Raw genomic sequence first — 26,239 nt, 5'->3', positions numbered from 1 at the left:
AGAAAAATCTGTGTTCTGTGGTCACCATCAAAGGCATCTACAGCTTGTGAATCATCTTTCTTGATTTCTCTTCTGTCCTTTGGTTTGTCTTTATGAATCGTTTTCTAAATTATCTTCTTACTGATGAGAAACAAACTTTTAGCCTAGTTTTGCTCAATCAGATTAATATACTTCATAGTTAAGCTTAAGTGTTCCAGCCATGTATTAGTTAGAGCAGCTATACAAATCAGCAGGTAGGAACTTAAAATAAGTAAAATCTGTAGTGTTTCCACAAGCAAGTACTGCAGAGATTCCTCAGAAGAAAATGCTGACGTGTTTAGTGTCACATCAAGACATTCAGAATCCTCTTGAGAGCAAGAATTCTTCTCTTCATAAGGGCTGGCATTTTCCGACAGGGGCAAGAAACTCAGTTGGTTCTTTGCTGAAGCCTAACTTTGAATGAAAAGCTGCTTAAGATTTTAGTGTGTGAATGGAAGTGTCAGCTCTGTGAAGTGGAAACTTTCACGTCTTACTCTCAGCTCTGAATAAACACACAAACGGTGAAAAGAAGTACATCTTTGCCCACCCTGCTGGAAAGCTGTCAGTGAGCAGGAACTTAGCACTAATTCTGTAGTTCACAGGAAGTGCTTTGACAGGAACCAGATCGTGTCCACTCTCCTCACTGATGTGCAGAGCATGTACTCTGTGATGCTTGTTGTTGGTTCACTGTAGTTTTTAAATATAAAGCAGTCACTGCTGAGTGCAGTTACTAGACATTTATAATAGAAGCATTGAACCAATTAGGAAACAAACCAACTCTTTTAAAGAAATACCATTGTCTTAAAGATACAGAAACATTTTTGGAACTGCTACCACTTGCAGAAGACTGGGCGATAGTTGAGCTGCATAGTAGTGTCTTTAAGACAAGTTCATTTTCTGGAGCTGTAGGCTCTCATTTTGATAGGCCCTTCTCACTTGATGCTAATTAGTAAGTTTTACAGGAGATGTGCCTTAGGAGAAGCCCTGGTTTTGCCTCTCAGAAGTTCTTGGAAAACTTCTCTGAATGTGTAGTATCAAAAGTTATATACATACGCATACAGTTGTATACGCTTCAGTGGAATTCTGCTGTCAGATGAAGTTGTAAAACTGCACCTACTTCAACTATGGATGTTTAAAACAGAAAAAAAGCAAAAACAAAGCAAAATGGCCCCTTACTCCTTATTTTTAAATTTAATAACCTTAACAGCTAGTCAGGAGTTTTCAAAATGTCAGCAGAAAGAGGGAGAAATTACTTGGAGTGGTATGGAGCGTATAGGGAAATAATTTATTGAAAATGGCCAAAGATTTTTCTCCCAATACCTGGCAAAGCATATTTTCTACCATGGAGCTCTCTTAAAAAAAGCATGGAAATGGTACTTGAGGAACTGTTATTATTTCAGGCTTCAAACATTAAGCTGAACAGAAAACTTGCAGTCGTATATTAACAGCAAAGTGAGCTGCCTAACTTGTGTTTTCTTATTATTAGCTTATATTCTCTTTTATTTAATGTTTTCATTTATGCATCTCTTTTTTCCAGTTATCCCCTCACAGATCACTGTGTTTAATAATACTTAGGAATGTTCCCATTCAGAACATGCTTGATAACTTATCCTGTTGTAGCTTGAGTGTGGTTTGAAAACCTGCAGTGTTGTATCCTCATACTTGCTGTGGGGCTTTACCCTTTCAAAGGGCCAGCGTTGTTTGTGTGGCATTTTGGAGCAAGAGTTTTTTTTGAACCCAAATCATGTTCATTCTAAAGAAGATTATCACTAAGTCATTTTCCCAAATGTTAATTTCAATATTTCCTGCTTCTAGTAGGAAAAAGGAGGGCTGGGGAAGGAAGAGAAAAAGGAAGGATCGAAGGAGAGGGTTCTATGATCAAGCCTCCTCTATACCTATGTGTATATTTTTATGCTATTACCAGCACAAGGTGGAGACATAGAAGGAAGGATGTACCTGCCACTTCTGGCCACAGCCTTGGCTTATGTTAGGGCATAAGGTCACTTTGAGATCTGAATCATTTTTATAGACTGTGTTACTCATCTGAGACTGGAAAACTATGTAATGATTTTGAAGATGCATCTACTCTTAGTGTTGATAGTTATGAAACTTTAAAATGTAGTTCTCTGTGGTCCTATGTGATTGTTTAATATGATGCTAACTGTCCACTTCTTTTCTGAGTTTGTGCTGACCACCATTTTATACCTGCAGTTAACTCTAATTACCTTCTTTTATTGAAAACTGGGCTAGTATAATTTTAGTAAACAGCCTGTTTTGTTCTTTCCCTTATTCAGTATATTTCCTTCCCACTTACTCTGTTTTGTTGGGTTGTTTTGTTGTTTTGGAATTGCGTATATCTCACACACACAGATAACTGATTGTGTTAGAATTCCTTGAGTTAGCAAGTAACTTGGAGGACAATGTATTTATCTTGATTTGATTAGGTTCAAGCCAAGTGTTACCAGCTTCTACTTTCTGTGTTCCAACATACCAATCGTGCTCTGTCAACTCCATACATTCATTCCTTGGCCCCTATAATGGTTGAGAAGTTGAAAGCTGTGGAAAGGAACCGCCCAACAAACAACCTAGAGCTGTTAGCAGTCCAGGAAGGAATTAAGGTCCTTGAAACACTGGTTGCCCTTGGTGAAGAGCAGAATAGTAAGTATTTAGATAAATGCGTAATTGTAAAATGTTGAACATTAGAACTCTTGTAGATTGATAGCATACTCACAAAAAAAATGCCCAATGCACTTTCATAATTTCATTACTGGAACTTGTGTATACACAAGCTCACATAGCATGTACAGTGTGATATGCTGTAGCATTTCAGTTTCTGGTAATTCTGAAGCAAAATTTAAGTGTGAATTGAAGTAGTGGTATTCTCTTGTATTTAAATATGAGTAGAATGTACTGTTTAAATTTACTTTTTCCTGATGTTAGATACTATTTATTTTAACACCATTTTTATCAGGTTAGTTCTACCATCTCAATAAGGCTTATTTAAAGAGACCAAGAAATAAATTGTATTGGTTGCAAGATCTAGATCGTAGATGAAGCCTTCTGTTTGCTTTGGTAGATAGAATAGTCTTCATAATTTCTTTCTCTTCACTTTGAATAGCTGAAACAATATAATAACTGAAAGATTTAGCCTGCAGATATTGAACTTAATCTGTATTTAAAGTTTAAATTGTAAAAATATTACTTTTTTTTTTTTTTTTACCCCAATATATTCCTGTTGATGTTTCTCTTCATTGATGATAACACTAAATGTATGTTTTCTTGAGTGTCGTTGTGCTTCTGGCCTAGTTTCTAATGAATAAAATTGGAGAATAACTGAAGTGAGTGAGGAAACAGAACATTTGATTTTTGCTAATGCTGACAGGAGGCAAGAATATATGTGTTGTCAAAACCTCTAGGAGGAAATGATTAATATTCTAATAGTCTACAGAATTTTCAATAGATGACTTCCCATTAGTGTTAAAGTTCTCCAGAAGTTGCAGTTAACATGTTACACGTTTCAAGGCATACTTGTAGACAGGTTAGGAAGAAATATTAGCCCTACTGCTTTGGTTTTGTTGGTGATTGTTGTTGTTCTAAAGGTAAACTCTGTGCTAGTGGCAGGTCTTGTTAGCCCAAGTATTGTTACAGTGCTGTTTTTTGAAGTGCTAGCTCTGGAGGTGGAGTTGCATGGTGAAAACAGTTCAGTTATGTTCAGTGGGGAGGCTGCTTTTCTGATTCGGTTGAATTGTTTGTCTGTTGGCAGTGTTTTGAAGTCTTTAATAGCCACTCTACATTTTAAGATCTGTGATCTGCAATTGGATTGTGCAAACACTTCTAAAGATGTCAGGAACAAAATAACTGTGATGAACAGTGAGAAGTGAGAAGCACAAGCCCGATAGGCAAGATTGGAGTGACCAAATGAGGGGAAGCACTCTTTATTTTGCTTATTTTTGATTTGATCATTCGTAATTACTGAGCTTATTGTCAATTCAGAAAACAAAAGTCACATCTATCAGACTAGAAACTTTTTGTTACTAGTTCTTTTTGTTTCATTCTGATCTGATTTTTTTTTCTTTCACGTTTAGGAGTCCAGCTGCTTGCGCTGCTTGTTCCCACTCTGATCTCCTACTTATTGAATGAAAACGCCTTTGCTTCTGCATCTACAGCATCTAAAGATCTTCACGAGTTTGCACTTCAGAATTTGATGCACATTGGACCACTTTACCCACATGCTTTCAAGACCGTAATGGGAGCTGCGCCTGAATTAAAAACACGCCTAGAAACTGCAGTCCGAGCTAGTCAGGCCAGCAAGGCAAAAGCAGCTGCTAGGCAACCACCACCCACAGTACATTCCACCCCAACAATTAAACTGAAAACTAGCTTTTTTTGAATTACTTTTATTATTTTTGGACCGTTACATTGTCTGAAGCACTACATTATCCCTGATATGTTACTGCAAATAAGTCTGTAATTTTGTGTAATTTGTATCTTAAAGGCTGTCTAATAGAGCTTTGTGTAATTATTTGAAATCTGTGCATTACAAGGGAAGTGGTGTTACTTGTATTTGTATAGCTTTTTGAGAAATTGAGTGTGATCATATTTATGAATTTGCAATATAAATTATCCACAAAAAAAAAAACCACCTTGTTCTCTATCTCATGAAATCCTCTTATTTTTTAAAAGAACCCTTAACCTTTCTGAATGGTGTTTGAAATCTGGTGGCTGTTATTGTACCACTGTGCTAACACAGTGGGGATGCAAGGAAGAGTGGAAACTGTTATGCAGTACTTACTGTGTACATGGGGAATGTCAAGAGTAGAAATATGCACTCTTTCTCTTCCCTAGTTTGTTTTAAAAAGAACTGCCAGACACTGTAGAGCTTTTCTGCTTGCATGGAAGGGGGAGAACAAAAAAAAAGACAACTTTCAGTCTTTCTCAAGGTAAACAGTCGAGCATGCTGTGTAATGAGTTGTCTTTCCTTTATGTGGTGTATCTTTCTTTTGGGTCCATTTTAATGCTTGAATAAAGCATTACAAAAGTCTAATGCCGTATTTCCTCTAACAACAGGAACAACATAAAAAATGAAACAAAACCAAAACAGTGCATTAGAAATTTATTTGAAAAAGAGGACTGCCTGCTGTCTGCATTTGTGTTGCTGGGGCTCTTGGCCCTTGCAAGGTGCAGTGTTAGCAGTCCCTCTATTCTGCCAGACACTGGTTGAAAATGATGGCTATGTGTACTGTATGTTGTTCAGATTCTAAGATATTTACTTCTTCCTGCAAAATTTTAATATCACCAGAGATGTTGTCTTTGATAAAGTTTGCAGAACCAAATGACTTTGCACCTGTGCTGACTGAAAGGGAGTAGAACACAAGAATGAGCAAGGCCCTCCAATTTTACTTTCTCCTACCTGGCTTCTCTCTTTTTTTTTTTTTTTAAATATGCGTGACCTTCCCTCACATTTGAGTGGGTTTGATTTGTTGCTTTTGGATCTGAAAGATAGCTCAAGTGCTGAACTAAGTGTACAGAAGAAGAGCTCAACTCCCAGTGGTCTGTCTGCCTTCTGCCACACCTCCCCCTTCTGTTAGCAGAGGTGCAGAATCATGTATTTTCTTGTATATACAAGACTGACTCACATGAAGATTTTGACACTGCTATTGAATTTACAGAGTTCCATAGGGATCTTTCTATGCATATTGCTTTATAGAGAAAAGTTTTGTAACTGGAAGACTGGGCTTGGACTACTGGGGTTTCATGTCTGATATTTTTCTGGATATAACAGGGCTCTGTAGAAACGGTGTATTTTAGGAGCTTCTACTTGAACCCAAGTGTAACAAAGGATAGTAAATAGAAATGAGCATGGTTAATAGTTGATTGAAATATTTGTAGATTGTTATTTTTGCATAGTTGTTTGCCTCATTTCTCATAACAGCTTATGTAACCCTTTGGGTACCTATGCAAAATGAAAGATAAGATAATGCTCTCTTACCCTGTTATATTGGATGTGGATAAAACATATTATAAATCTGAAAGTCTTTTACTTCAGACTGATTATTTTAGTACCAAAGTGAGAAAAGAAGTTTGCACCAAGGCAAGAGGAGCAAACGAATATTTCAAATGTCTTTTTCATAAGCATGTGAAGATTAACTTTCAAGTCTTTTCCATTTCCTACTGCAGTTAGAGATGCATGCAGCAGTGAAAATCATACTATGTTGTGCAGGAGGAAACGGATTTCACTATTCTCATCCTGTCATCTTTGTGTAGTGGGATTTAAATTCATCAAAGTTTATCACTTTCCTATAAGTGTTTCAAATATTACAACGCTCTTTTGCTCAGCAGTTGTTTTGAACCCTCTTAAATGTTTGAGAAAGTTCCATTAAAGCGTATAAGGAAACTCTCATTGTAGAATTGATCACAAAATATTTGCAATTAAAAATAAGGGCAGTCAAGAAGTTCTCTTCCTTGATAGTTCAGTAACTGATGACTGGTGTTTGCTGGAAAGGTTTTTGGTTTGTTTGTTGTTTTTTTTTTAATCTACAATCAAGTCTGTCTTTACCTTAATTTTTTCTATCTCATCCCTTTGATGTTTCATTCACATTCTAGGTAATAATGAGATGATGAACACTCAGAAAAGGGGTGAGGTGAAGTGTAGTAAACAAGTATGGTGAAGACTATAGAAGAACAGTAACAATGTTGGTGGAAGGGAAAATAGTTCTGGGCAGTTGCAGAGGATTAGGAAAGGAGAGGGTTGGTTTTTTTTTGCACACTGTGACTGTGTACAACAGGTGCAACCTTAATTTGTGTATATGCCTCTCTTGTTTCTGATCTGTTTGGTTTTGTTGCTCCAGACACAAAAAGTATAACTGCATGATTTTACATCATAATTTTTGCATCAAACTTCATTTGATTAAAAAATGAAACTTGAACAGTTGGTAGTGCTTCTTGTTCTTCCTTCTGTTTTTTGATCATCCTCCCCTATTCATCTCTTTCTTCACTGCTGGCCATTTTACTGTGTGTTTTCATGAAGCTTGTTGCTATTTCCCCTTCACTTCTTTCCTCTCTCACCACTGTTTCCTTCCTTTCTTAGTGAGCCGTGATGTTCTGCCCTGTTTCTTTAAAAAGTTTCCCCCACAGAGCATTCCCTGTGGTGGGTTCTTGTTTCCCTCTCACCCCTTATCCTTTCTATCAGCTCACACGTTTATCATTCCTCTCTTTAGAAGAGCTAAGAGGTTATCCACCCACCGCAGTCCCACCTCCTCAGGGCTGGTTACAAAGCAACAAACGCGAGTTCAGAACAGCCAGTAAGAAACAGGAAGCGCTGCTTGAGCAACCAGAGTTGCGCAGGGCCTGTTTCTCTGTGCTGCAGGCTGAGCACGGCCCACAGCACGCAGCGTCTTGGCCACACCGCTTTCCTCCTGCATCGCTTCTCACATGGAGCTGATGGTGCTAATCTAGGGCATGCGTCTCTTCAGAAAGCTCTTGTGCTAAAGGAGCAAGCAAACCATCTTTGTATGCCTAACAGCTTGTGCCCTTGGCCCATGGTGACAGCATCAGCCTCAGGAAGTCTTGTTTATCCTTTCAGAAGAGAAAGTGGTTGTTTCTGAGAAATGCTGTTGTATCTCCTTGTCAGTGTTCCAATAGGTAGGGAAGGGAAGCCGAAGTGTTCCTGGGATGGACTTGTAGCCTTCAGTGCTCTGGTAGAACTGTGTGGATGTGGCCCTGAGGGGCACAGGAGGCATGGTGGGAGTGGGTTTGTGGTTGGCCTGGATGGTCTTGGAGGTCTTTTCCAACCTTAATGATTCTGTAAGTGTAAGACCAGTGCTCAGAATGTAGCCAAAACAGAAAGGAATTCAACAGCAACGAGCTGAAAAGCTGGGATTTGATGGAGGGTTGTGCAGGACACTGCCCTTGTTATACCTACAAGTTGGGCTGCAAGCGTGCCAAAACCACTCAAACCCGGCTCTGAGGTGCAGATCAGCTTAAATCAAAGGGGCTTTTTAAATCGGGGCTCTGAGCTCTCCTCGATCCCCCGAACGGCAGTGCGCGGGAAGAAGTTCGCTCGGCGCGGGCCCCGATCTGGCAGCAGGGAGGAGCCGCAGCAGCTGCTGCCTCTTCCCGCCCGCGCCGCGTGCCGCCGCCCCACAGAACTACGTTTCCCGGAGTGCCGCGCGGACGGCAACGCGAAGCGCTCTGAGTTGTCCCCTGCGGGCCGCGGTAGCAGCCGGCGGGGGCGGCTGTCAGGCGGTGACGGCGGCGGGCGGGCGGGACGCGCCCAGGTTGTGCCGCTGCCGGGACGCGGCTGGGCGCGGCGGCGGCCGGCGGCGGTGGGGGCGGCGCGGCGCGGCGCGGCGCGGCAGACGCGGCCCGGCCATGGACGAGCAAGCGGGGCCCGGCGTTTTCTTCAGCAACAACAACAACAACAACGCGCTGCTGCTGCCGCCGCCGACGGGCGGGCCCGGGCTGGAGCCGGGCGAGGCAGCGGCGGCCGCGGCGGCGGCTGCGGCGGGAGGCGGCAGCGGAGGGGTCTCCGCCGGCGGCACCGCCGCGCCGGTGTCGGCGTCGCGGGCACAGTACAGCGTGCCGGGCATTCTGCATTTCCTGCAGCACGAGTGGGGCCGCTTCGAGGCGGAGCGCGCCGAGTGGGAGGCGGAGCGGGCGGAGCTGCAGGTAACGTCGCCACCCTGGCCCCCTCCCCGCGCCCCGCTGCGCCCCCGGCCCGCGGGGGGAGCGCCGCCCACCGGCCCCGGTTCCTCGCCGCCACTCGGAGGGGCGTGACATGGCGGCGGCCTGCGGGGGGCGGCCGGGTGGGACCTGGCCGGGAGGAGTCGGCCCCGCAGCCCCGGGGCCGAGGGGCGCGTTGTGAGGGCGCCGATAGCGATCTTGTGGTTTAGGAAACTTGTGAAGTGCTGGCCTGCAGCCACCGCGGTCGGGCGCTCCGGGATGCGCGCCTCGTATTAACGCTAATAACGGCGGGCGGTGCGGCCTGCGCCGCGGTGTTGCTCCGGCTTTGTTCACGAGGAAATCTCGGCTGTAAATCTTAACCGCCCGCAGTGCCGGGAGCCCCTTGTGGGTCCTTCCCAGCGCCGTGCTCGAGGCACAGAATGCTTCCTCCTGGGTCTCCTTCCCTTCCTCTTCCTTCCTGGCAGTTCTGTTCTTTCTGTTTCTTTCCTTGAAAGTACCGTCTGTGTCGAGAGTCTTAAGTCTGTTTAACAGCAAGAACCACTTATCTCTTTTGTTGTTCTTTTGTTTTTCTTCATTTTTGTTTCAAGTTAGGAGGAAAGTCAGTTCCTTAGCCATACTTCCAATGGTAACATCAGGCAAACCCTCCCGGAGGGGAGTGGTGGCATGCCGTTCCTCACCAAGGGCTGCACCCCATGTAGGAGTGCAAAGGAAGTGGCCATGAGCACAAGGGAGATGTGGTTTGTGTTTTAGCTTCAGTGATTTGGTGAAAGATTTGCTCATAACATGGTTAGCGGGCATAGTGGTGGTGGGTTGATGGTTAGACAAGGCAGTTTTAGTGGTCTTTTCCAACCTTATTATTTTATGATTCTCTATTTTGTTCACAATATCTGATAAATACAGTATGGAAATTAACTAGCTTAGTTGCATATAATAAGAACGTTGCACGTCACATCCTAAGGTATTTACGAGACTCCAGTGGGTGTTTTTTCATCGCCCATACAGATCTCACAGAGTGCTCTGGAGGAAAACGTGTTCCTTGGGAACAGAGTGGTTCTGCCAGTGCCCAGCAGCAGCAGAGCTGTGTATATCCTCAGTGCCCCTCCAGAGACCACTCCTGCACTCTGCTTCCCCAGCATCCCTCTGGGGAGCAGTGGGTGTCAGAGGTGAGCTAGCAGAAGAGGGGCCAAGCATATGCATGATGTGCCAAAGTCATGCCCTGTCAGCAGCAGGGCAGGAACACAACCCCAATACAAGCTGTTTGCTTGAACTCCTTTGGCTCTTGCCAAAATGTCTCAATAAAGCTATAATTAGCTGTGACTGGCATCGCCACAAGCTGCAACAGCATTTATCTACTGCAGAGTCATGTTCAGGAAGGTGCAAAATTCTTGGCTGTCCCTGCAGACATCGAGTGTGTGACGTCTGCCATGACCGTTCACAGCTGAATGCTCTTTGATCCATGTGAGAGGTTTGTGTTGTGGCTTTGGCAGCAGCAAGGGGGCTCTGAGCGATGGTACATGCACAGCCCCACGATGAGCAGAGTTAATTAAAGGCAGATTCCACGTTCCTCCTGAAGCTCTTCATTGGCCTGGCTGCTGTGGAGTGTTTAACAGAATAATGGCAGTCGGAGGTCACATAGTTTCTGTCTCTCTAGATAAAGATGCAGTGCTCCTGGTTGTACTCCAAGGTCTTCTGGCCAGTGTAAATTAAATGCTGGGCTGTCTGCTCTCTTGGGAGGCCATGTGGCAGAGATCCTGCTTTGTATGGTATTCTCTGTGTGCCACATATTTTGTCTGTAGTGCATCTTGCTCCTTAGAGGCAGACTTCTGTTCTCTGGTTCTTTAGCACCATAATACTGAAGTCCCTCAGATGCTGCTGTGCTTGGCTGCTGCTCTGTGCTTGACAGTTACTTGAGCTATACTCACTCTGAAAAACACCTCATAAGTCAATCCAACTGTGACTTCCTGTCTTCCTTTTCTTCCCCTCTGGGCTTTTCCTCTTTTTTCCTCCCTTTGCAATTACTTGTGTGGAATTCCATGTGATGCTCAGGTAGTGTACCTTCCTGTTGTGCTGCAGGCTGCCTGCTCAGGTGACACCCTTGCTGCAGTTCAGAAAAATACATGAGTTGATATGCCAGGTAACTGGTTCTGTTCATACTTGCTGGCCTAGTTGCTGCTTTTCAAGGTTTTTCTGCCTGTTGCCTGTTCTGCCTATAGTTCTGTTCTGCCTATAGTTTGCTTTCCCTGGCAAATATCCATGTTTACTCTGATTTTCTAATTATTTTTCTTTAATCTTTAAAAATGGTTCTTGCCTCTGTTACATAATTTTCCCATTCAGAGGCCTTCAATATTTATATCTTCGCGAGCGCCATCAACAAGCTGCATGTTTTGAGGCAAACTGAAAGCAGTCATACAGGGCTCCCCTTGATGCTTATCTGCTAATTATGTATTTCATTATTAACATTTGCTTCGTGTTTACGGTACTTCGACATCTGCAGATTGAAGAACTATCCCAAGAATAAGCTTTCGTGGTGCCTTGTAGTGATAATTCACTGAGTACCGACTTGATGAATCTTCCTTCTAGTGTTAACAAACCATGTGCTTAATGCTGTCATTTATTTTCACATCTTTTCAGAAAGCAATAACTTTCTTTTTCCCACGTTCCGTGGCAGCTGCTTGGGAGAGTTGACAAGAAAGGATTTCCTGTTCTGCAAAGTACTTCAGCTCCAATTTTATTTTATTTTATTTTATTTTATTTTATTTTATTTTATTTTATTTTATTTTATTTTATTTTATTTTATTTTATTTTATTTTATTTTTTTCATTCTCCATTATCCTGGTCGGTGTTTCCAAGGAATTCCAGAGTTGCCGTTGTGTGTCAAAGCAGCCCGCTGCATAACAGCCGATAACTGATGTGGAGGTGGATGCAGTACAGAAGGCCAGAGGCACACGGACCTGGCCCTGCAGCTTGCTGGTGCCCAGCCTCAGCCGTAGGCCTCTCAGCTGGCGGCCCTGCCTGGCCACGTGCCCACTCAGGAGCATCTGGGGTTTGCCCTGTGAGGCTGGGAGCTGGGCCGCCTCCTGGGGATGGCGGTGAGAAATGCCATCTTTGAAAGTAACACGGGTGTTACTGTAACTGTAGGAAATTTTGCTTTGGACAAATGAACATCTTGTTGGCAAAGATGCTGATCTGTAGGTTTTTGACTGGCATTTCTCAGCGTGTTTCACAACTGCTTTAAATTGCAGCAAACTGCTATGCTGTACGTAAGTGGATGTATAGGCATCCTGAATCCTGCTGAGTTTTCTCACTCCTGTCCTCTCCGTGATGGGGATGTCATTTCCTCTGAGCGGTGGGACCCAGAATGGTTATCAGCATTGCTCTGACCAGGGAAACTTCCTTTTGGGAAGGTGTGCAAAGAAGCTAAGGAGGATGGGTGAATGTGCTGGATTTGCATTTGCATAACTCTGTTGAGAATATCCCACATCAGAGAGTGCTAAAAGGAGAGGAAAAAAAGAAAAAAAAATAGGAAAAAAGTTATGAAATGAGAGAAAATGTGGCTAAATGATAGCAAGCAATAATAACAAAAGGAATGTGATGGAAATAACAGATGAACCCTTGAGATTGGCTGTGGAAATCAGATTTGGCAGTAGCAGCTCTGGGGGCACTGGGGTGCTCCTGCCTGCTGCGCTGCGGCTCTGAGGCAAAAGGCAGAACAAGGGCTGTGTCCTCACCTCTGCTGGGCTGCAGTCATGGGGAGAAGGGGCATGGCGGGCACATGGCTAGGCTATTTATAGCATGGTTTGGGGCATGGGTTACTTGGTTCAGAAATAGTTGGTATTTACTGCTAGTTGGCCTCCTTATTTGTGAGGTTTCAGTTAGAAATTGTTCCTGCGGTGATACTAAGTACTGCTCAGAGAAGAAGCGAGTGCTGAGCTGATGGTATCAGCTGTTTGGTCAAAGGAAAACTCCCAAGGAGTTTTGTGTAGTCTTGCCAATAAAATGAAATTGTGCTTGAAAAAGTTCTGTTGTAGGATTTTCAAATAGGAGCAAGTACATAAAATCTTGGGGTTCGTGGAGGAAGGTGACCTGGCAGAAGTGCTGTGCATATCTTTGATAAAATGTTTCTTCTTGTAAGGCAGTTATTACAAGAAAACAGGGGTTAATATTCAATTCCCCTCCACCCCAAAAGGACGGTATTTTCAAGTTTATTGCTTCAAATGCATCAGATAAGTGAAAAGTGGTTGAAAATATATCAGTCACTAGGCTGAGGCATGTTTAGTTGGGAAAGTAGTGCTAAATGGGTCTCAGAGACCAAATGTTCTTTCTTTCGATAACTTCCCTTAGCAAACTTTCTAGTTTGTAAATTCATGTGAAGCAGGGAGAAGCTTCCATGTTCCTTTTTTTCCTGTTTGTTTGCTTACATACATGGCTGCCAGCTGGGCCTCATGTTCTCATTGATAAGCCGTCATGACTTGTCTTATTCAAACCAGGAGGACTGGTGGGAGTAGATGCTGAGTGACTGAAGAGCTGCAATACACAAATTTATAGCTTTTGTGCAGAAGTAGAATGTAAATACAGTCTGAGTGAGACTGGTTCTTTGCAGGTCTGCACTTGAGTCTTACAGACTTCTGATTTGTTTAATTGCATAAATGATCCCAGTTTTTCCGAGCACCAGGCTTTCTTCTCTAAACTCTTAAAATTTGTAACTTTGTTCAAGTATATAGAAATGTTTCTTAAATGTATACACCCCTTTAGGAAGATGCTGCTGAAAGTGTGAACATGGTATGACTAGAACATAGACTTTTCCAAGTGTGGAATGGCTTACTGTTGTCGCCAAATAGCCTTTGTTTTCCTCAAAATGTTATACTCCAGACAAATATTTTCTGCTTTTCATGATTTGCTATGTAATTGTTGAATTGATGCCAAAGTAAAAATCAGACAGTTTATGTTGTTCAAGTGGTTTTTTTCCATGTCAGGTTAGCATATGGTGGAGGATCACACGTGTCTTTATGAAGGCGCATCTATAATCTAAATTGGTATATCTGTGCTCCTCCAACTGTAGCTGCTGTTTTTATGCTGAAGGTCTTGGCATATGTCACTTTTATTGCATAAGGGGTAAGTAACTTTGCACTGTTTTGAACAAGAAGTTGCAAATATAACTCACCCTTTATCTACGTTTCAGTAGACACTGAAAGTTTCTAGAGCAGGCTGTGTAGAATTCTCTAAGGAAGATCACATATATCTGAGGAGTCTTGCAGTTCACCTTCATTTAATGCTGAAGGAAATAAGGCTATAGAAATGTGAAGTCTCAGGTAAAAGTGATAGCTATACACAGTTTGGTGAGAAAATAGGTATTGATCAGCAACCTACAGCTGCATTTTGTCTCACTAGGCTGTGAGGCCTTGTATGGTCCTTCTTCCTAAGTTTGTTCGCTAAGAAGTGGGCAAGAACTTAAAAATAGGTGAAGGATTGTCCTGGTTTGTTTTTTAAATGCTGAGAAGTGCTTGAGGTGGTTCTTCTGAATCTCTCTGGAGCACTCCGGATCCAACCTTTACAGGCAGTACTGTAGAAATGAAATATTCTTAAATGGGAAAGTAGAGATTTGCTTCACTGTAGTGACCTGCTCAATATGTGGCTGTTGCTTGATTCATCTGGAGGGTTTCATTTTCTTCTTTAAGGAGAGTTTGCTAATACTAACCAATATGGAATATTTTGAAAACAGTGCGGTGACAAAGAAGTTGAATAAAAGACTGCATTGTGGAAAGATTGCATTTTTCTGCCCTTAGCCAGGGTTATGTTTCTTTTGAGGGCAGTCGCATAGGGCAGGATTGCGAAAGCATCGCATAAAACTGGCATGCATCCTGTTCATAACCGTGCTTGTAAGCAGGAGGTGAGGACACAAGTAGTTGTTTTTCTGTCTGTTCCAGCCGATGTTGTTCAGGGTGGTGGTTGGTGCATGCTTGAGCACACAGGGTAGCTGTTCTGAACTCAGCAGCCAAAACCAGTGATGTACCAACTGCCATTGCAAATGCTTGTGTGGCTAAGTCTGCTTCACTCCTCTTTTTATTACTGGAATTGCTGCCTTTCTCCTTCAGATGCAGTAGCCAAGTGATGCCTTCAAACCACGAGATTCCATGGTTTCAGTTTAGATGTGGCCAGACGTCTGTTGATCAGTCTTGGTGCTGATTGCTGTTGCTGCATTTCTGCCTTCCTGTATGTGGGATCCTTTACAGCAAGTGAAAGGCAATCTGTCTGAGCATTCGGGCCTCTTAACATGCTGCTGTTCTGTGACAAGGCACCGATCTCTTTTTGTCTTTCCATCAGTTTGCATGGAGCATGCCCCTGTGACTCAAAAGAAAAACAAAAGTTAATTCTCACCACTTAAGTGTACTGCAGAAAGGATTAAAGGATTGAAGAGATTTCTTACTTCTGAAGAATGATGAAATGAGCAGAATATATATTGCTTGACTAATTCAGCAAATACTTCAGTGTTTGCAGTTGCTGGAGTAGTGAAAGGCAGCACTAAAGAGTGGATGAAAGACAGGCTGGAGATCTATCTGCAAAGATATCTGTGTCGTAAAGCACTTCAAGCTGTAGAAAGAGAAGTATTCCTGTTGGGTGAGATGCTTAAATTACTAATCAGGGTGTTGCCAGGAAAAAATTACTACATCACCTTTGATTCTGGATGGCTGACAAGGAGTTTTAAATTGACTGATATCATATTGTTTCTGAAATAATATTTTCAAAGAGATGAAGAATCTAAGTGTGTGGCTTTTGCAACCCCTTCCTTACCATAAGCCATATCTCTCATCTCTTTTGGGTGGTTTGACTTTTTCATTGCGTAGCTCTGATGTTTTGGAGTGAACTGATGCCATTTTCGAGTAAAATAAATCTTCAAATACAAGGCACAAGTGTGTTTTAACCTGCTGCAGCTTTGCATTGCAGTAAATGACTGCAAGTGTGTGTAGAAGCATCCCAGCTCTCTGTTTGCAGAATGGACCGACAGCTGGAAATTGGTGGGTGTGAAGTTTTGATGTTTTTCAAGTGTGGCTCTTGAAGAATTGCTTAGCACTGGTGCTAGGCCTGCTATTCCCCCCGTTGTGCATACGCTGAGCTGCACTTGGTTTTTCTCTCTTCTCTCCCTGACTCTTCAGGGCATGCCTCCACCTATTTACAAGTGTGCTTGATGTGTTGTGCATCTGTAATCTGAAAGCCTGAGCTCACCTGACAGCCTACAGAGTTGTTCTGGTAAATCTTGGTAGACCGGTTAGAGCAGCTGTTGCAGACTGATTCATCAGTGTAGGTATTTTGTTATTTTACCTATTTACATATTTTTACAATACTTTTCTTAATGTTTTCCATTTCTTGCTCTTTTTCTTCCAACCTGTCAGAAGCAGTACGCATAGGATTGTTTATCTTAATAGCTTTTACTTTGCCAAAATGATGGCTGTCAATCTTGCAGTGCCCCCAAAAATTTGAAGCTATACTTATTTCAAAAGAAAGAAATGTTTCAAAAGAGAAACATCTTTAAGAAAAGAATGGAAAGGGTTTTGGTAGTTCTTGAGTTTGACTGACTAAAAGGCATTCCAGCCTTTTACCTTGAAATAGCTGTTAAATCGATAAACAGAGAGTAATTGGTAGTAAACACAAACAATTTGTTTAGCAGCTGTGGCATTATTTCCTTGTAAACAATTTCTGCTGGCAGTAAATTTTTTTGTTAATCCTTTGTTGTTCCTTAACACCAAGATGTCAGCCTAAAAAGGTGCACGGGTTTTTTGACACCCATAACGCTGTGGGTGATGATTCCAGGAAGCGTAAATCCCAGCTTACTTCTTAAAACATTGGTAAAATCCAGACTTTATTAAGCTGCAATGTAATTATTTGATTATATTTTTATGACTTTTAAGTCTGTACTAAAAAGGCAACAACTTGAACTATGGTAATAGTAATAGTGCTTCTAGCCCAATGCTAACGGGGTTGCCTCACCCTTCAGTACCTTTCACAGGAAAGTGACCTCAGAGCCTTCTGGGGAACTTCTTATAACCATAACATACTGTCATGTTTTGTCCTTTTTTTTTCCCACTTGAAAATGAATGTTATTTTTAAAGTCTCCTGGTGAAGAGGTGAAACAGTTACGATAGCTACAGTGCTACTAATTTAGACCAGATGCACTTTAAACTTTAAACTTCTGTTGCAGTTGGCAATGCCAGAAACTTTAATAGATGAAAAGGAAGGAGAGGGGGAGGAAAAAAAAAAAAGGGATTGTCCAATAGTAGCCCAAACAGACTGTTAGAAGTATTTAATGCTTTTTTCTTCCTCCACCTGACTCTTGATTCTAGTTCAGCAGATGAGCTGTACCACAGTGACTCCTAGCACTTAGCCTGGATTACACCAGAGGTTGATGCCGCTGCAATTCTGTGCTGCTGAGCTAGCAAACCAGCCAACTTGTGGAGATCTGTGCCCCACCCATAGGGCAAGAACCAGCTCAGGTTTTACGTGCTCCCATAGGCAGAGTTAGAGGTTTGTGATGACTAGTTTACAACGTAATGCATGTTAACCTTATTAGCTAGAAGGTCAGTTGTTACAAAACCTGTTTGTTGGGCATACTTGTGAATTCTTGACATTTTTGGCAAGCCTTCCTAGGAGTGGCCAAAGCAGAAGGACAAAACATCACAGATTATTCAGAACTGAAGCATTTCTCCTTCGCTTCTTAGCTGTCAGATAGTTCTCACCTGAGCTTTGACTTGCACCAATGCTTCTACAGTGGGGAGCCGCCTGTGCAGTCCGAATTTGTTTCTAAATTTCTTCCAACTATACTGAAATAATGAGAAAGCTGTAGTTGTCATGTCGTCATAACAGCACTTAGATGTCTTACACTTCAAATGTTTTCATATTTATAAGGGGAATTGGTTAAGTATTTTGATCAGAAATTATGAATCTAGAAGTACAACGTTTTTGTGTAAGACTGAGAAAATACTGCTCCATCTCATAATTTGTCATATATATGCTTTGATGGGGATTTTAACTAGTTGATCTCTAGAGGTCCCTTTCAGCCCCTATAATTCTGTGATTGTGTGATATATATATATATATATATATATATATATATATATATATATATATATATATATGAATAATTAACTAATAATAACATGAAACAAATTGTTTCATGTATGATATGAACATTTAGGTTCCCTCTGCACACTTTCACTTAATGATGACTGTAGAGAAAGAAGTCTACATGTGGACTGCTGCAGTATTATGCATAATATATCAGTTGCTATTTTTTATGCTGTCTGTCCTCATGTCCTCATCTTTGCCTTAATATTATCATGAAGAATTTCTTAACTTTGAAGTTTCTTAACGTCTTAGTGACATAAAAATTTGAGCTAATGCATGTAAATAATGATTTAAGAATGACTTGACTATAATTATCCTATATGCATATAAACAAGGAATAAAGATTACTAATGTCTGTGAGAAAGACGGGGGGAAACTGTCCTTACTTTTGGAGCTATGAAAATGACATGAAATGAAAGTATCTCATTTTAGGAGTCAGAATGTCAAAAGTAATGCTTCAAAAAAACTCCATAGCTGTGCTGCAAGGCTCAGAGAGGGCACAGGTTGTTCCCACACCTTCTTGTGCACTCCTGCATTTCTTGATCTGACAATAAAATGACTGACCTGAGTGTAGTGACTGTGGAAGATTCTGGCTGTAAGCCTGTGCAGGGTGCAAAGGCAGCTCATGGGCCTCTGACTCCAGCCTGTTGTTATTGCTGCCTGCTTTCCAAGTGAGAACCACAGGTATTTTGTGTTCTTAGACCTCCAAGGGAAGTTATGAGACATGAGTGACAGCATTGACATACCTCTCACAGCAAAAGAAGTTCAAAGAATCAATTAAATTTTTTCCAGGGCCTTTTCTTGATGTGTAAAATGTGGGCCTTGCCGGGGTGGCTGTTGCTATCCATCCTCTAGGCACACAGCTTTGTTCTTCCTGTGCTGGAAATGCCTGCAGGTAGCCATAGGTCCTTACAGCACGTGTCCTGGTGCCACTGGGCAATCCTTTTCATTCCATCCAAGTGTATATTTACGTAACGTACTCCTTTCCTTTTAGTGAATAGTATGCTTTGATGTCATCTCACTTGCTTGGAATGGCACTTGCATGTTTCTGTTGGGTGTGTTTAGAAGCAGGTTGATGGAAATTACTATTGGGGTGCATCAGTCTGTGCCTTGTAACCTGGGGGGCTGTACAGCTATAGCAAACCAAGTTGTACATGCTTGAGATGTTGCTAAGAGGGATGGAGCTGAAATGCTCCTTGCAGAGTTAAAATTTTCAGAGTAGACAATGATGGCTCCTGAGCAGTACTGTGACTCGCCTGGCACTGAGCATACAAGGAGCATTATATTTAATTCAGGCTTTTTGCTCAGTTCAGGTTAAATGCTGAGTGAGAGCAAGCTTGCTGCCAGAGTGATGGGGCCTTCCTTTTGATCCAGCTGAGGATTTTTGGGGAGTTGAGTACATTTTCCCTGGTGAAGATGAAGACTGAGCTCTTTGGAGAGATTAGCCAGCGTTTGTCACGTGTTGTAAACTGGCTGCTGTAGTTGGGGATTGGTACTAAGGCTTCTTCAGGTGCTTGTGATGCTATTTACTGGCTCTATTTGAGCTGTGAAGTTGTGTCAGTTGCTGTAGCTGATCACCAGCAAGTGCAATAAAAACCTGAAGTCAGATAAGTTATTCTTTAGCAGCAGTTTAAGTCTCATTTAATTACAGTATCTGAGGACTGCTTTCAAAATTGGAAGGAGGACAGGGTAATTCTGTTTCTCCCAAACTTCCCCTGCGACACTGATGCAGACTGCAATACCTGCAAAGAACAGGTTGGCTTGCTTTTAGTGAGTATCTGTGGAAAAGAAGAGCTTGTTAGTCATCATATTCAACAGCTGGAGGTCTTGACCAGTTGCCTTTTATGCTGTTCAAGCTTTTCAGGACATACATCTGTGACTTTGCTGCAGAGGTTGCTGCCGACACTGAAAATGGCAGGCAACTTAAAGAATGGGTGAGGCTGAGGTACGAAGTGGTGGCTGTCCAGAGGCGTTTCTGCCTGAAGTGTGCTTTGTGAGTTGAGAGAGCACAAGAACCTGTGTTTTATAATGACTTGACTTAAACGTGAAGTATAGGATCAGATTCTGCCTTTATGATTAAGAAGGACTATCCTATGTGTATCATCATTGCCTATTGAAAAGAGGTTTTCATGGGTTACTAAGTACTGTCTGCTGAAAACTGACAAAGGTTCAGTGTCTGTTTTCCACTTCTCTTTACTTTTATGCCATATCTTTCCCCTTCCCTCTCACCAAAATATCTTTCTCTCTTTCCTGTTTTTCTCTCTGTTAAAGTACTTCTGGAGAGCTTTCTTTAACCTGTTTTAGTAAGTATTATAATTAACACATGGCACTGTGTTAGAAACAGAGTTTTATTTCTCTTTTAGCAGGACATGCTGTATTTTAGTTCTCTTGACTAGTATCGTGTATCTAACGTGTATCTGCATAACAGTGCACTAATTATATACTACTTCAGATAGTAAGGAGAAATATTTCAACATCTTCTGCTTATTATTGGCAAATGCTTTCATCTGGTGAAGGCTTTTTGTATGTTGATTTTATATATTCTTTATCTTTGATTGAATGTTTAGCTAAGGGAGTAAATAAACCCTGTCAAACAAACTAAAATCTATTTCTTATCTTTGTGAGGTTTTTTTTTATATGAAATGGGAATGTAGTTTAGAAGGCTTATCTATGCAATGCTTAGTTTAAGCATTTAATGTTTGTGAAACACTAAGCCAGATTCTTTTGGGCTGTACAAATCAATTCCAAAGTAACTTGAGGCGGGAGGAAGAATTGAGCTCTTCTGAATGGTTTTAAAGAAACAGTCTACATTGAATACTTTCTTTGCAGGCCCAGATCGCTTTTCTTCAAGGTGAAAGGAAGGGGCAAGAAAATCTGAAGAAGGACCTAGTGCGGAGAATCAAAATGCTGGAATATGCACTTAAACAAGAAAGGTACGTTGGTTTAGCACTGAGTACGTGATGACAGATAACGTTGCCCAAAGTGGGAGAGATTTACTGTGAACAAAAAAAATGTTTGTGTTTACCAGTTAATCAAATACCTATTTCTTTGTTCATGGGAATTTCCTTAGAAGTCTCCTGTCTACTACTTCAGTGTTTTACTCTGCACACACTCTCCTGTAGTTCTAAACTTTGAGGCACACAGATTATTTTTACTGTGTTTTCAGAGGTCTCTACTCTAGTGATTTATTTCAGGGTAAGTTAAGTTACTTTTATTTATTTATTTATTTTTACCGGTAAGATGTCTTTTAAAATGCTTAAAGGAAAAGCATACTTCTACTAATACTAATACTTCCACTAATTGTTGCTTAAATACTATTTCCCTATCAGATAATTCCTACTTTTCTTTCATAAAATATTAATAAAATGAACTCTTTTAAACAGTTTACATTAGTAGAAATATACACATTTGCATGTGAGAATAGGATACTGCTTGAAAATAAAAAAAATACAATGATGCACAACTATGAGAAGCTTTGTTTTTAGAATTTCTCATCTTACTTGGGCTGCTGGGGCACATGAGATATGCCTTACATTGTCCAGTTTACTTGCTAGCACGGGGCTGCAGCCCCAGGGCTGCAGCATATTTGCTGCTTCTTCAGACAGTTATCAGAGAAGTGGTTAAGGTGGATATCCTTTTTGCCCAGGCCTTCTTGCCTGATTGATCTTAAATCAGATAGCATAGGAAAATACCAGATTTCTGCTTAGTGGAGATGTGTTAGCCACAGAAAGGCTCGCGCTTGAAGCATGATTTTAAAGATTAGAGTCACTTTAAAAGAAGACAGGGAGGCAGTGGAGTACATTTTTGTGCAGTTATTCCTTATGCTCTAAGGAATAAAATTGGTAAGACTTATTGTGTTTCAAAATTAAAAATATATTCCTGGTTACTTGGGGATCTCTCTAACATTTTCATAGTCAAGTTAAATTAGCAATTTATCCCAAATGATCAGGCGATATAAATCTATTTCAATAAACTATGATATAAGTTTTTTAAGAAAAAAATAGAACCAAAACAAAAAACCCTTCCATATCTATAATGAAAACGTCCACCGGTTGTTTGGTAAGAGCCACTTAAATTTCATTTGGTATTTAAATGCTAATGCAGCATACAGTGTCAGAATTAAGAAAATACCCAGACAGTTTTTTGTTGGCAGTTTTTACATATGTTATCTTTTATCTTAATTTTTTTTTTTTTTGCATTGTTGCTTTGTTTCCTCTCCCTTCCCTCCCCATATGTAGTATTAGCCTCAATTACTAAGGTCAGTAAGCCACACAGGCAGCTGATCTGATCCAGTCTGACATTTTCTGTATGCGTATACAGTAGTTATTAAATGTGGTATGTGTGTGTGGTGTGTGCTTGAGATGGCTATTTATAACAGTTTGTTGTTTTAAACAGAAGTATTATTTGCCAGTTACTGAAGAAAATGTTTTCTATTGCTGCTAGAAATGTCTCCCAGCAAGTGTTCTTGCTTGATGCTTAAAGGAATGGCAACACACTGGGCTTGAAAACATTATTCTCTTTCCCAACGCTTCCCTAAACCACCCATGTACTCCATCTGCCAGTAGTCAGGTTGGATGCTGGCTGTTTATACAGGGATCTCAGAGCTGAAAGTGAGATCCTTGAAGGTAGGAGGAAAACATTTTTGATAAGTTAGAACAAAGCTGGTGCTGCTGGGAGAGGAAAAGAAGACTTACCTGCATTCTTCTATTTCAGCCCTGGCCTTGCGGTGTACCAATCTTAATGAGATTAAATAGATTATTAGTAATTGAACGGAATATTAAATCTTGATCCACAGTAGTTTGTGCTCGCAGTGTTCCCAAAATAAGAAATGGTTGACATGGGTCTTCTCAGGTATGAGATTTTATGAGCTGCTCTTTTGCAGAGTGGATCTTCAGAATTTTTTCCAATCAGTTTTAAATAATAAATTTCGGAAGCAATGTTCTGTTTCTTGGCATTTACCTGATTTTGTATTGAAGGAGGTAGAAAATAATGTTTACATAATATCATGTTTTTTTCTGACAAATTTTGTTTTGTTCATTATATCAGTAGTGGTAACTACCTTTTTGTTGTTTGTGTATGTAATCAAGTTGTTTCTGCTGAAGAGTCAATACAGTAAGGAGAAAAGAACTTAGAAAGAGTTAATCACTACCATTTTTTCAGCAGCAGTTCTGGTGTAGGTTTGCCAACATCTTGTACATATTCAGTGTGAGGCAGTTTGTCCTTGAGTGTTATTTTTTTATTGCTCTATTGATAGTTGCTCCATCAATAAATGGCATTATTTCCTTTGGATTTTCAGGAGCTAAACAAAATGTAGTACTATTTCTCTCAAGTGTGTCTAATTTAGTAAATTAGTCTAGGTTGTTTCCTGTCTCAACATATCCCATCCAGAGAACCTGACTCTTGAGCCATGTCTCTAGAAATACTTGATTTAATTTTATGTTGTTTTCTGCACTAATGTGCCTGATCAGAGTGAGGCTGGCGCCCTCACCCCTGGATAGAGCATCTTATATTGCTGTTCCTGGCAGTCTTTCTTGTTTATGTCTCTTGGTTTGGCGATGACTCCTAGATCTTCTACGGATGTTTTGGCAGGCTCCCTCAGCACAGCTGGATCAGATGCTTCAGGTCCAGTGACAGATATTTCCAAGAAATAGTGGCTTTTTTTGATTGGAATCAAGCTTTTCTATATGAAGCATTCAGAAAAGCTTAACTGCTCTCAATTTTAGGAGAGTTTGAAGGATGAATGCCTTTAGCGTTTTTCTGAGCACCTCCTAAAGTGTTGTGGCAGCGATGTTTAATGCATCCAAGAACTGTTTGTATAGAAGAAACACAGTTTAAAGAAAATGATAATAGCAATAGTAATAAAAAGATGTATAATGAAGTGCAAAAGCCAGAGCAGTAGTAATATACATACTTACCTGAGTAAGGCTGTCTATCTGCTGAAATAGTTTTATGGCCCCAAAACTGCATTCTTCAGACAACTTTCAATTTTCAGAAAACAGTTAAGCCACCCATGTTGGTCATGTTTCAGATAACAATGCTAGGCTTTCAACTTTGTGAGTGCCAAATCCCAAGGCTACCTCAGTATTTTTAAGCAGATGAAGCCAAGTTTGGAGGAATTTTGTTTTTTCTGTTTTCAAATTTCTAGAAGAAATACTGTATTTGCTCTCTTTTGTGGCAGTAGCATCTCACTACTGTGCTGTGTGAACTACAGTTCAGCAAGAGTGCTAGAGGGACAATTTCAAGCAGCTAATAACTAGAATATGTGCTTTCTGAGGAAATGGAGTAATTAAACATATCTGGTGGGCAGGAGATATGTTACTTGAAGGAACAGAGAAATATAAACATGGTAAGAGGTAAGTCATACGAAGAATGTGGAAAGACAATAATTAAGATTTATTTTGTGAGACCTTTCATGCCTTTTGTTTTCAATATGTGGTAGTGGCTGATCAAGACTTCCCCTTCTAAGACTTGGATTCTTAATCCTTGTGTTCAGTCTTTTCCTTAGTATACTTTAGAAAGAAGGAGACTTTCATGCTTGTGACATTTTCAGCTGTACCATGAGGATGTTACTAATAATAAATCTTCCACTTCCTGCTAGAGTGAGTTGAGATATTCTTTTTTTCCCAGTGGACAGCTAGCTACCTTACCCTCCCCCTTCCTTTAAACTGGAAGTTAACCATAGCTGAAGGTGGGTTTACCAGGTCAAATGCTCTGTCACTGTATTCACATTTTTTTTATATCTCAATGGTGTCTTGCTCAGCAATCTGAGTTTATACTAATTCATTGTAATTAATTCAGTTTTGCGTTGGGATTTCATTTCATACCAGTAAACGTCTATTGCTTTTTCTGCTTGTCAGCTGTCTTTGTCAGGACATTGTGCTTTTGTTGCATCTGTATTTTCACTGGTCTCTGCCTGTGATGCATTTAAATCTTCTGATAGATGAAGTCTTAGTCCAGCTTAGTAATGAAATAAATTTAAGGACCTATGGTGTACCAGATCATGTAATCTGGGTTATCCTCTTGTTTTAAGAAAGAGCAATAAAGGCTTCAAAAACTGTTGCATTACAAGGAGGAACTGATTTAAAAACAACCAAGCAATCAAAAAAAAACCCAACTCTGTTACTAATAGATTAGAATGTGAGCAGAATGAAGAATCTTACTATGCTGAACTGATTTTATCATGCATTTAATGAGAGGGAAAATTTCAATTAGAAAAAAGTCACAAAATGCTACTGTTTGTTTAAAGAAGGAAAACCCTATAAGAACTGTAAAAATAAACAAACTGTCAATATACAGAGTCTTAATGTTGGTAACAAATACACTGAGAAGTATTAAAAAGTACAGATTGAATTTTTGAAAGGTAGGTTTTGGACATAAGAAGGGTAAAGGGAATAATCTTTTCACTTAACCTAATAATCATTGTATTTAGTTCTTAGGGAGAAAATTAACAAAACTTTGACTAGAAAACTGGTGAATGCTCTGAAGAGAATAGGAATTTATATAAGGTGTATGAACTAAAAGCAAGTACCCCATGCCACAAAACCAACTGCTCTCTGAAATATTGTGGAGTACTGTGTGTGTATATATATATATATATATATATATATACACGTATATATATATGTGTATATATATATATATACATACATATACATATATATATGTGTGTGTGTGTGTGTGTCACTAATCCAGATTTAAGTGAAGTGTTAATATTTGCTTTTCAAAAGTCAAAAATAAATTAAACATTAAGATCACTTGAATTGCTGACTGCATAAAAGCTTAAAGTGTTTTTTTTTTTTAAATGGGATGTTTATTGTTGCTGAGGTAGGTTAGTGTCAGACGAAAGGATTCTCAGTCATTACTTTTCATTAATGGTGGTAGAGTGAAAAAGTGTGCACAGTATCAGTATTTAACAGTACTTACGTGGGTTTGTCTACGGGGAAACATCTCTCTGCTTGTGATGTGTAGAAAACATGCTTTGAGAATAAGTATTTCAGATGAGCATTCAGCTTTAATTTTGTTTTATTCTTGGATATTCTTCTTTGTACCTATCAAAATGTTTTTCCTTCACTTGTTTCTGTTCATATCTTTCGAATACATTCCCTCCTCTTTCCTCAGTGATTGCTGCTTAGCTGAGGTAGAACTTAATGCTCTAGCTTGAGAGAGGGATGTGAATTCCTTCATCTGTCTTAGTTGCTGTGTACTCCTAAGAGGCATCATCTCTCTGCACTCACGTTGCTCACACAGAATTAAATGTTTATTATCACTAAAAAAAGGCCAAATTGTTAGGAAATGTGTACTGTCAATACTGAGGTGTAAGAACTACCAAACATCAGTTCCATTAGCATTATTTTATTAGAAGTAATGAGTTTGCTAGTGGCAGTTGCCTTGTGCAGTTATGAGGTGTAGCACATTATTTTCT

The 26,239-nt window shown here is 40.5% G+C and overlaps 2 protein-coding genes across 7 annotated transcripts in view; both read left to right on the top strand.

Annotated features, from left to right (window-relative positions):
- HEATR5B (HEAT repeat containing 5B) overlaps nucleotides 1-4,664 on the top strand; it is a 49,659-nt gene extending 44,995 nt beyond the window's left edge. For all 6 annotated transcript variants that reach the window (XM_048937699.1, XM_048937696.1, XM_048937694.1 and 3 more), the window contains 2 exons: nucleotides 2,463-2,676; nucleotides 4,104-4,664. In XM_048937699.1, coding sequence (XP_048793656.1) covers nucleotides 2,463-2,676; nucleotides 4,104-4,408 — 519 coding nt within the window. In that variant the 3' untranslated portion in view covers nucleotides 4,409-4,664. The remainder of the gene's footprint in view (nucleotides 1-2,462; nucleotides 2,677-4,103) is intronic.
- A 3,694-nt stretch (nucleotides 4,665-8,358) lies between these two features.
- The window catches only part of STRN (striatin), a 56,310-nt gene continuing 38,429 nt past the window's right edge, over nucleotides 8,359-26,239 (top strand). The window contains exons 1-2 of the mRNA XM_048934969.1: nucleotides 8,359-8,685; nucleotides 20,647-20,750. Coding sequence (XP_048790926.1) covers nucleotides 8,389-8,685; nucleotides 20,647-20,750 — 401 coding nt within the window. The 5' untranslated portion in view covers nucleotides 8,359-8,388. The remainder of the gene's footprint in view (nucleotides 8,686-20,646; nucleotides 20,751-26,239) is intronic.

The sequence above is a fragment of the Lagopus muta genome, chromosome 2, assembly GCF_023343835.1.
Source record: "Lagopus muta isolate bLagMut1 chromosome 2, bLagMut1 primary, whole genome shotgun sequence".
Taxonomy (NCBI): Eukaryota; Metazoa; Chordata; class Aves; order Galliformes; family Phasianidae; genus Lagopus; species Lagopus muta.
Note: the sequence above shows the minus strand (reverse complement) of the source record. Positions and strands in the feature narration are given on the sequence as shown.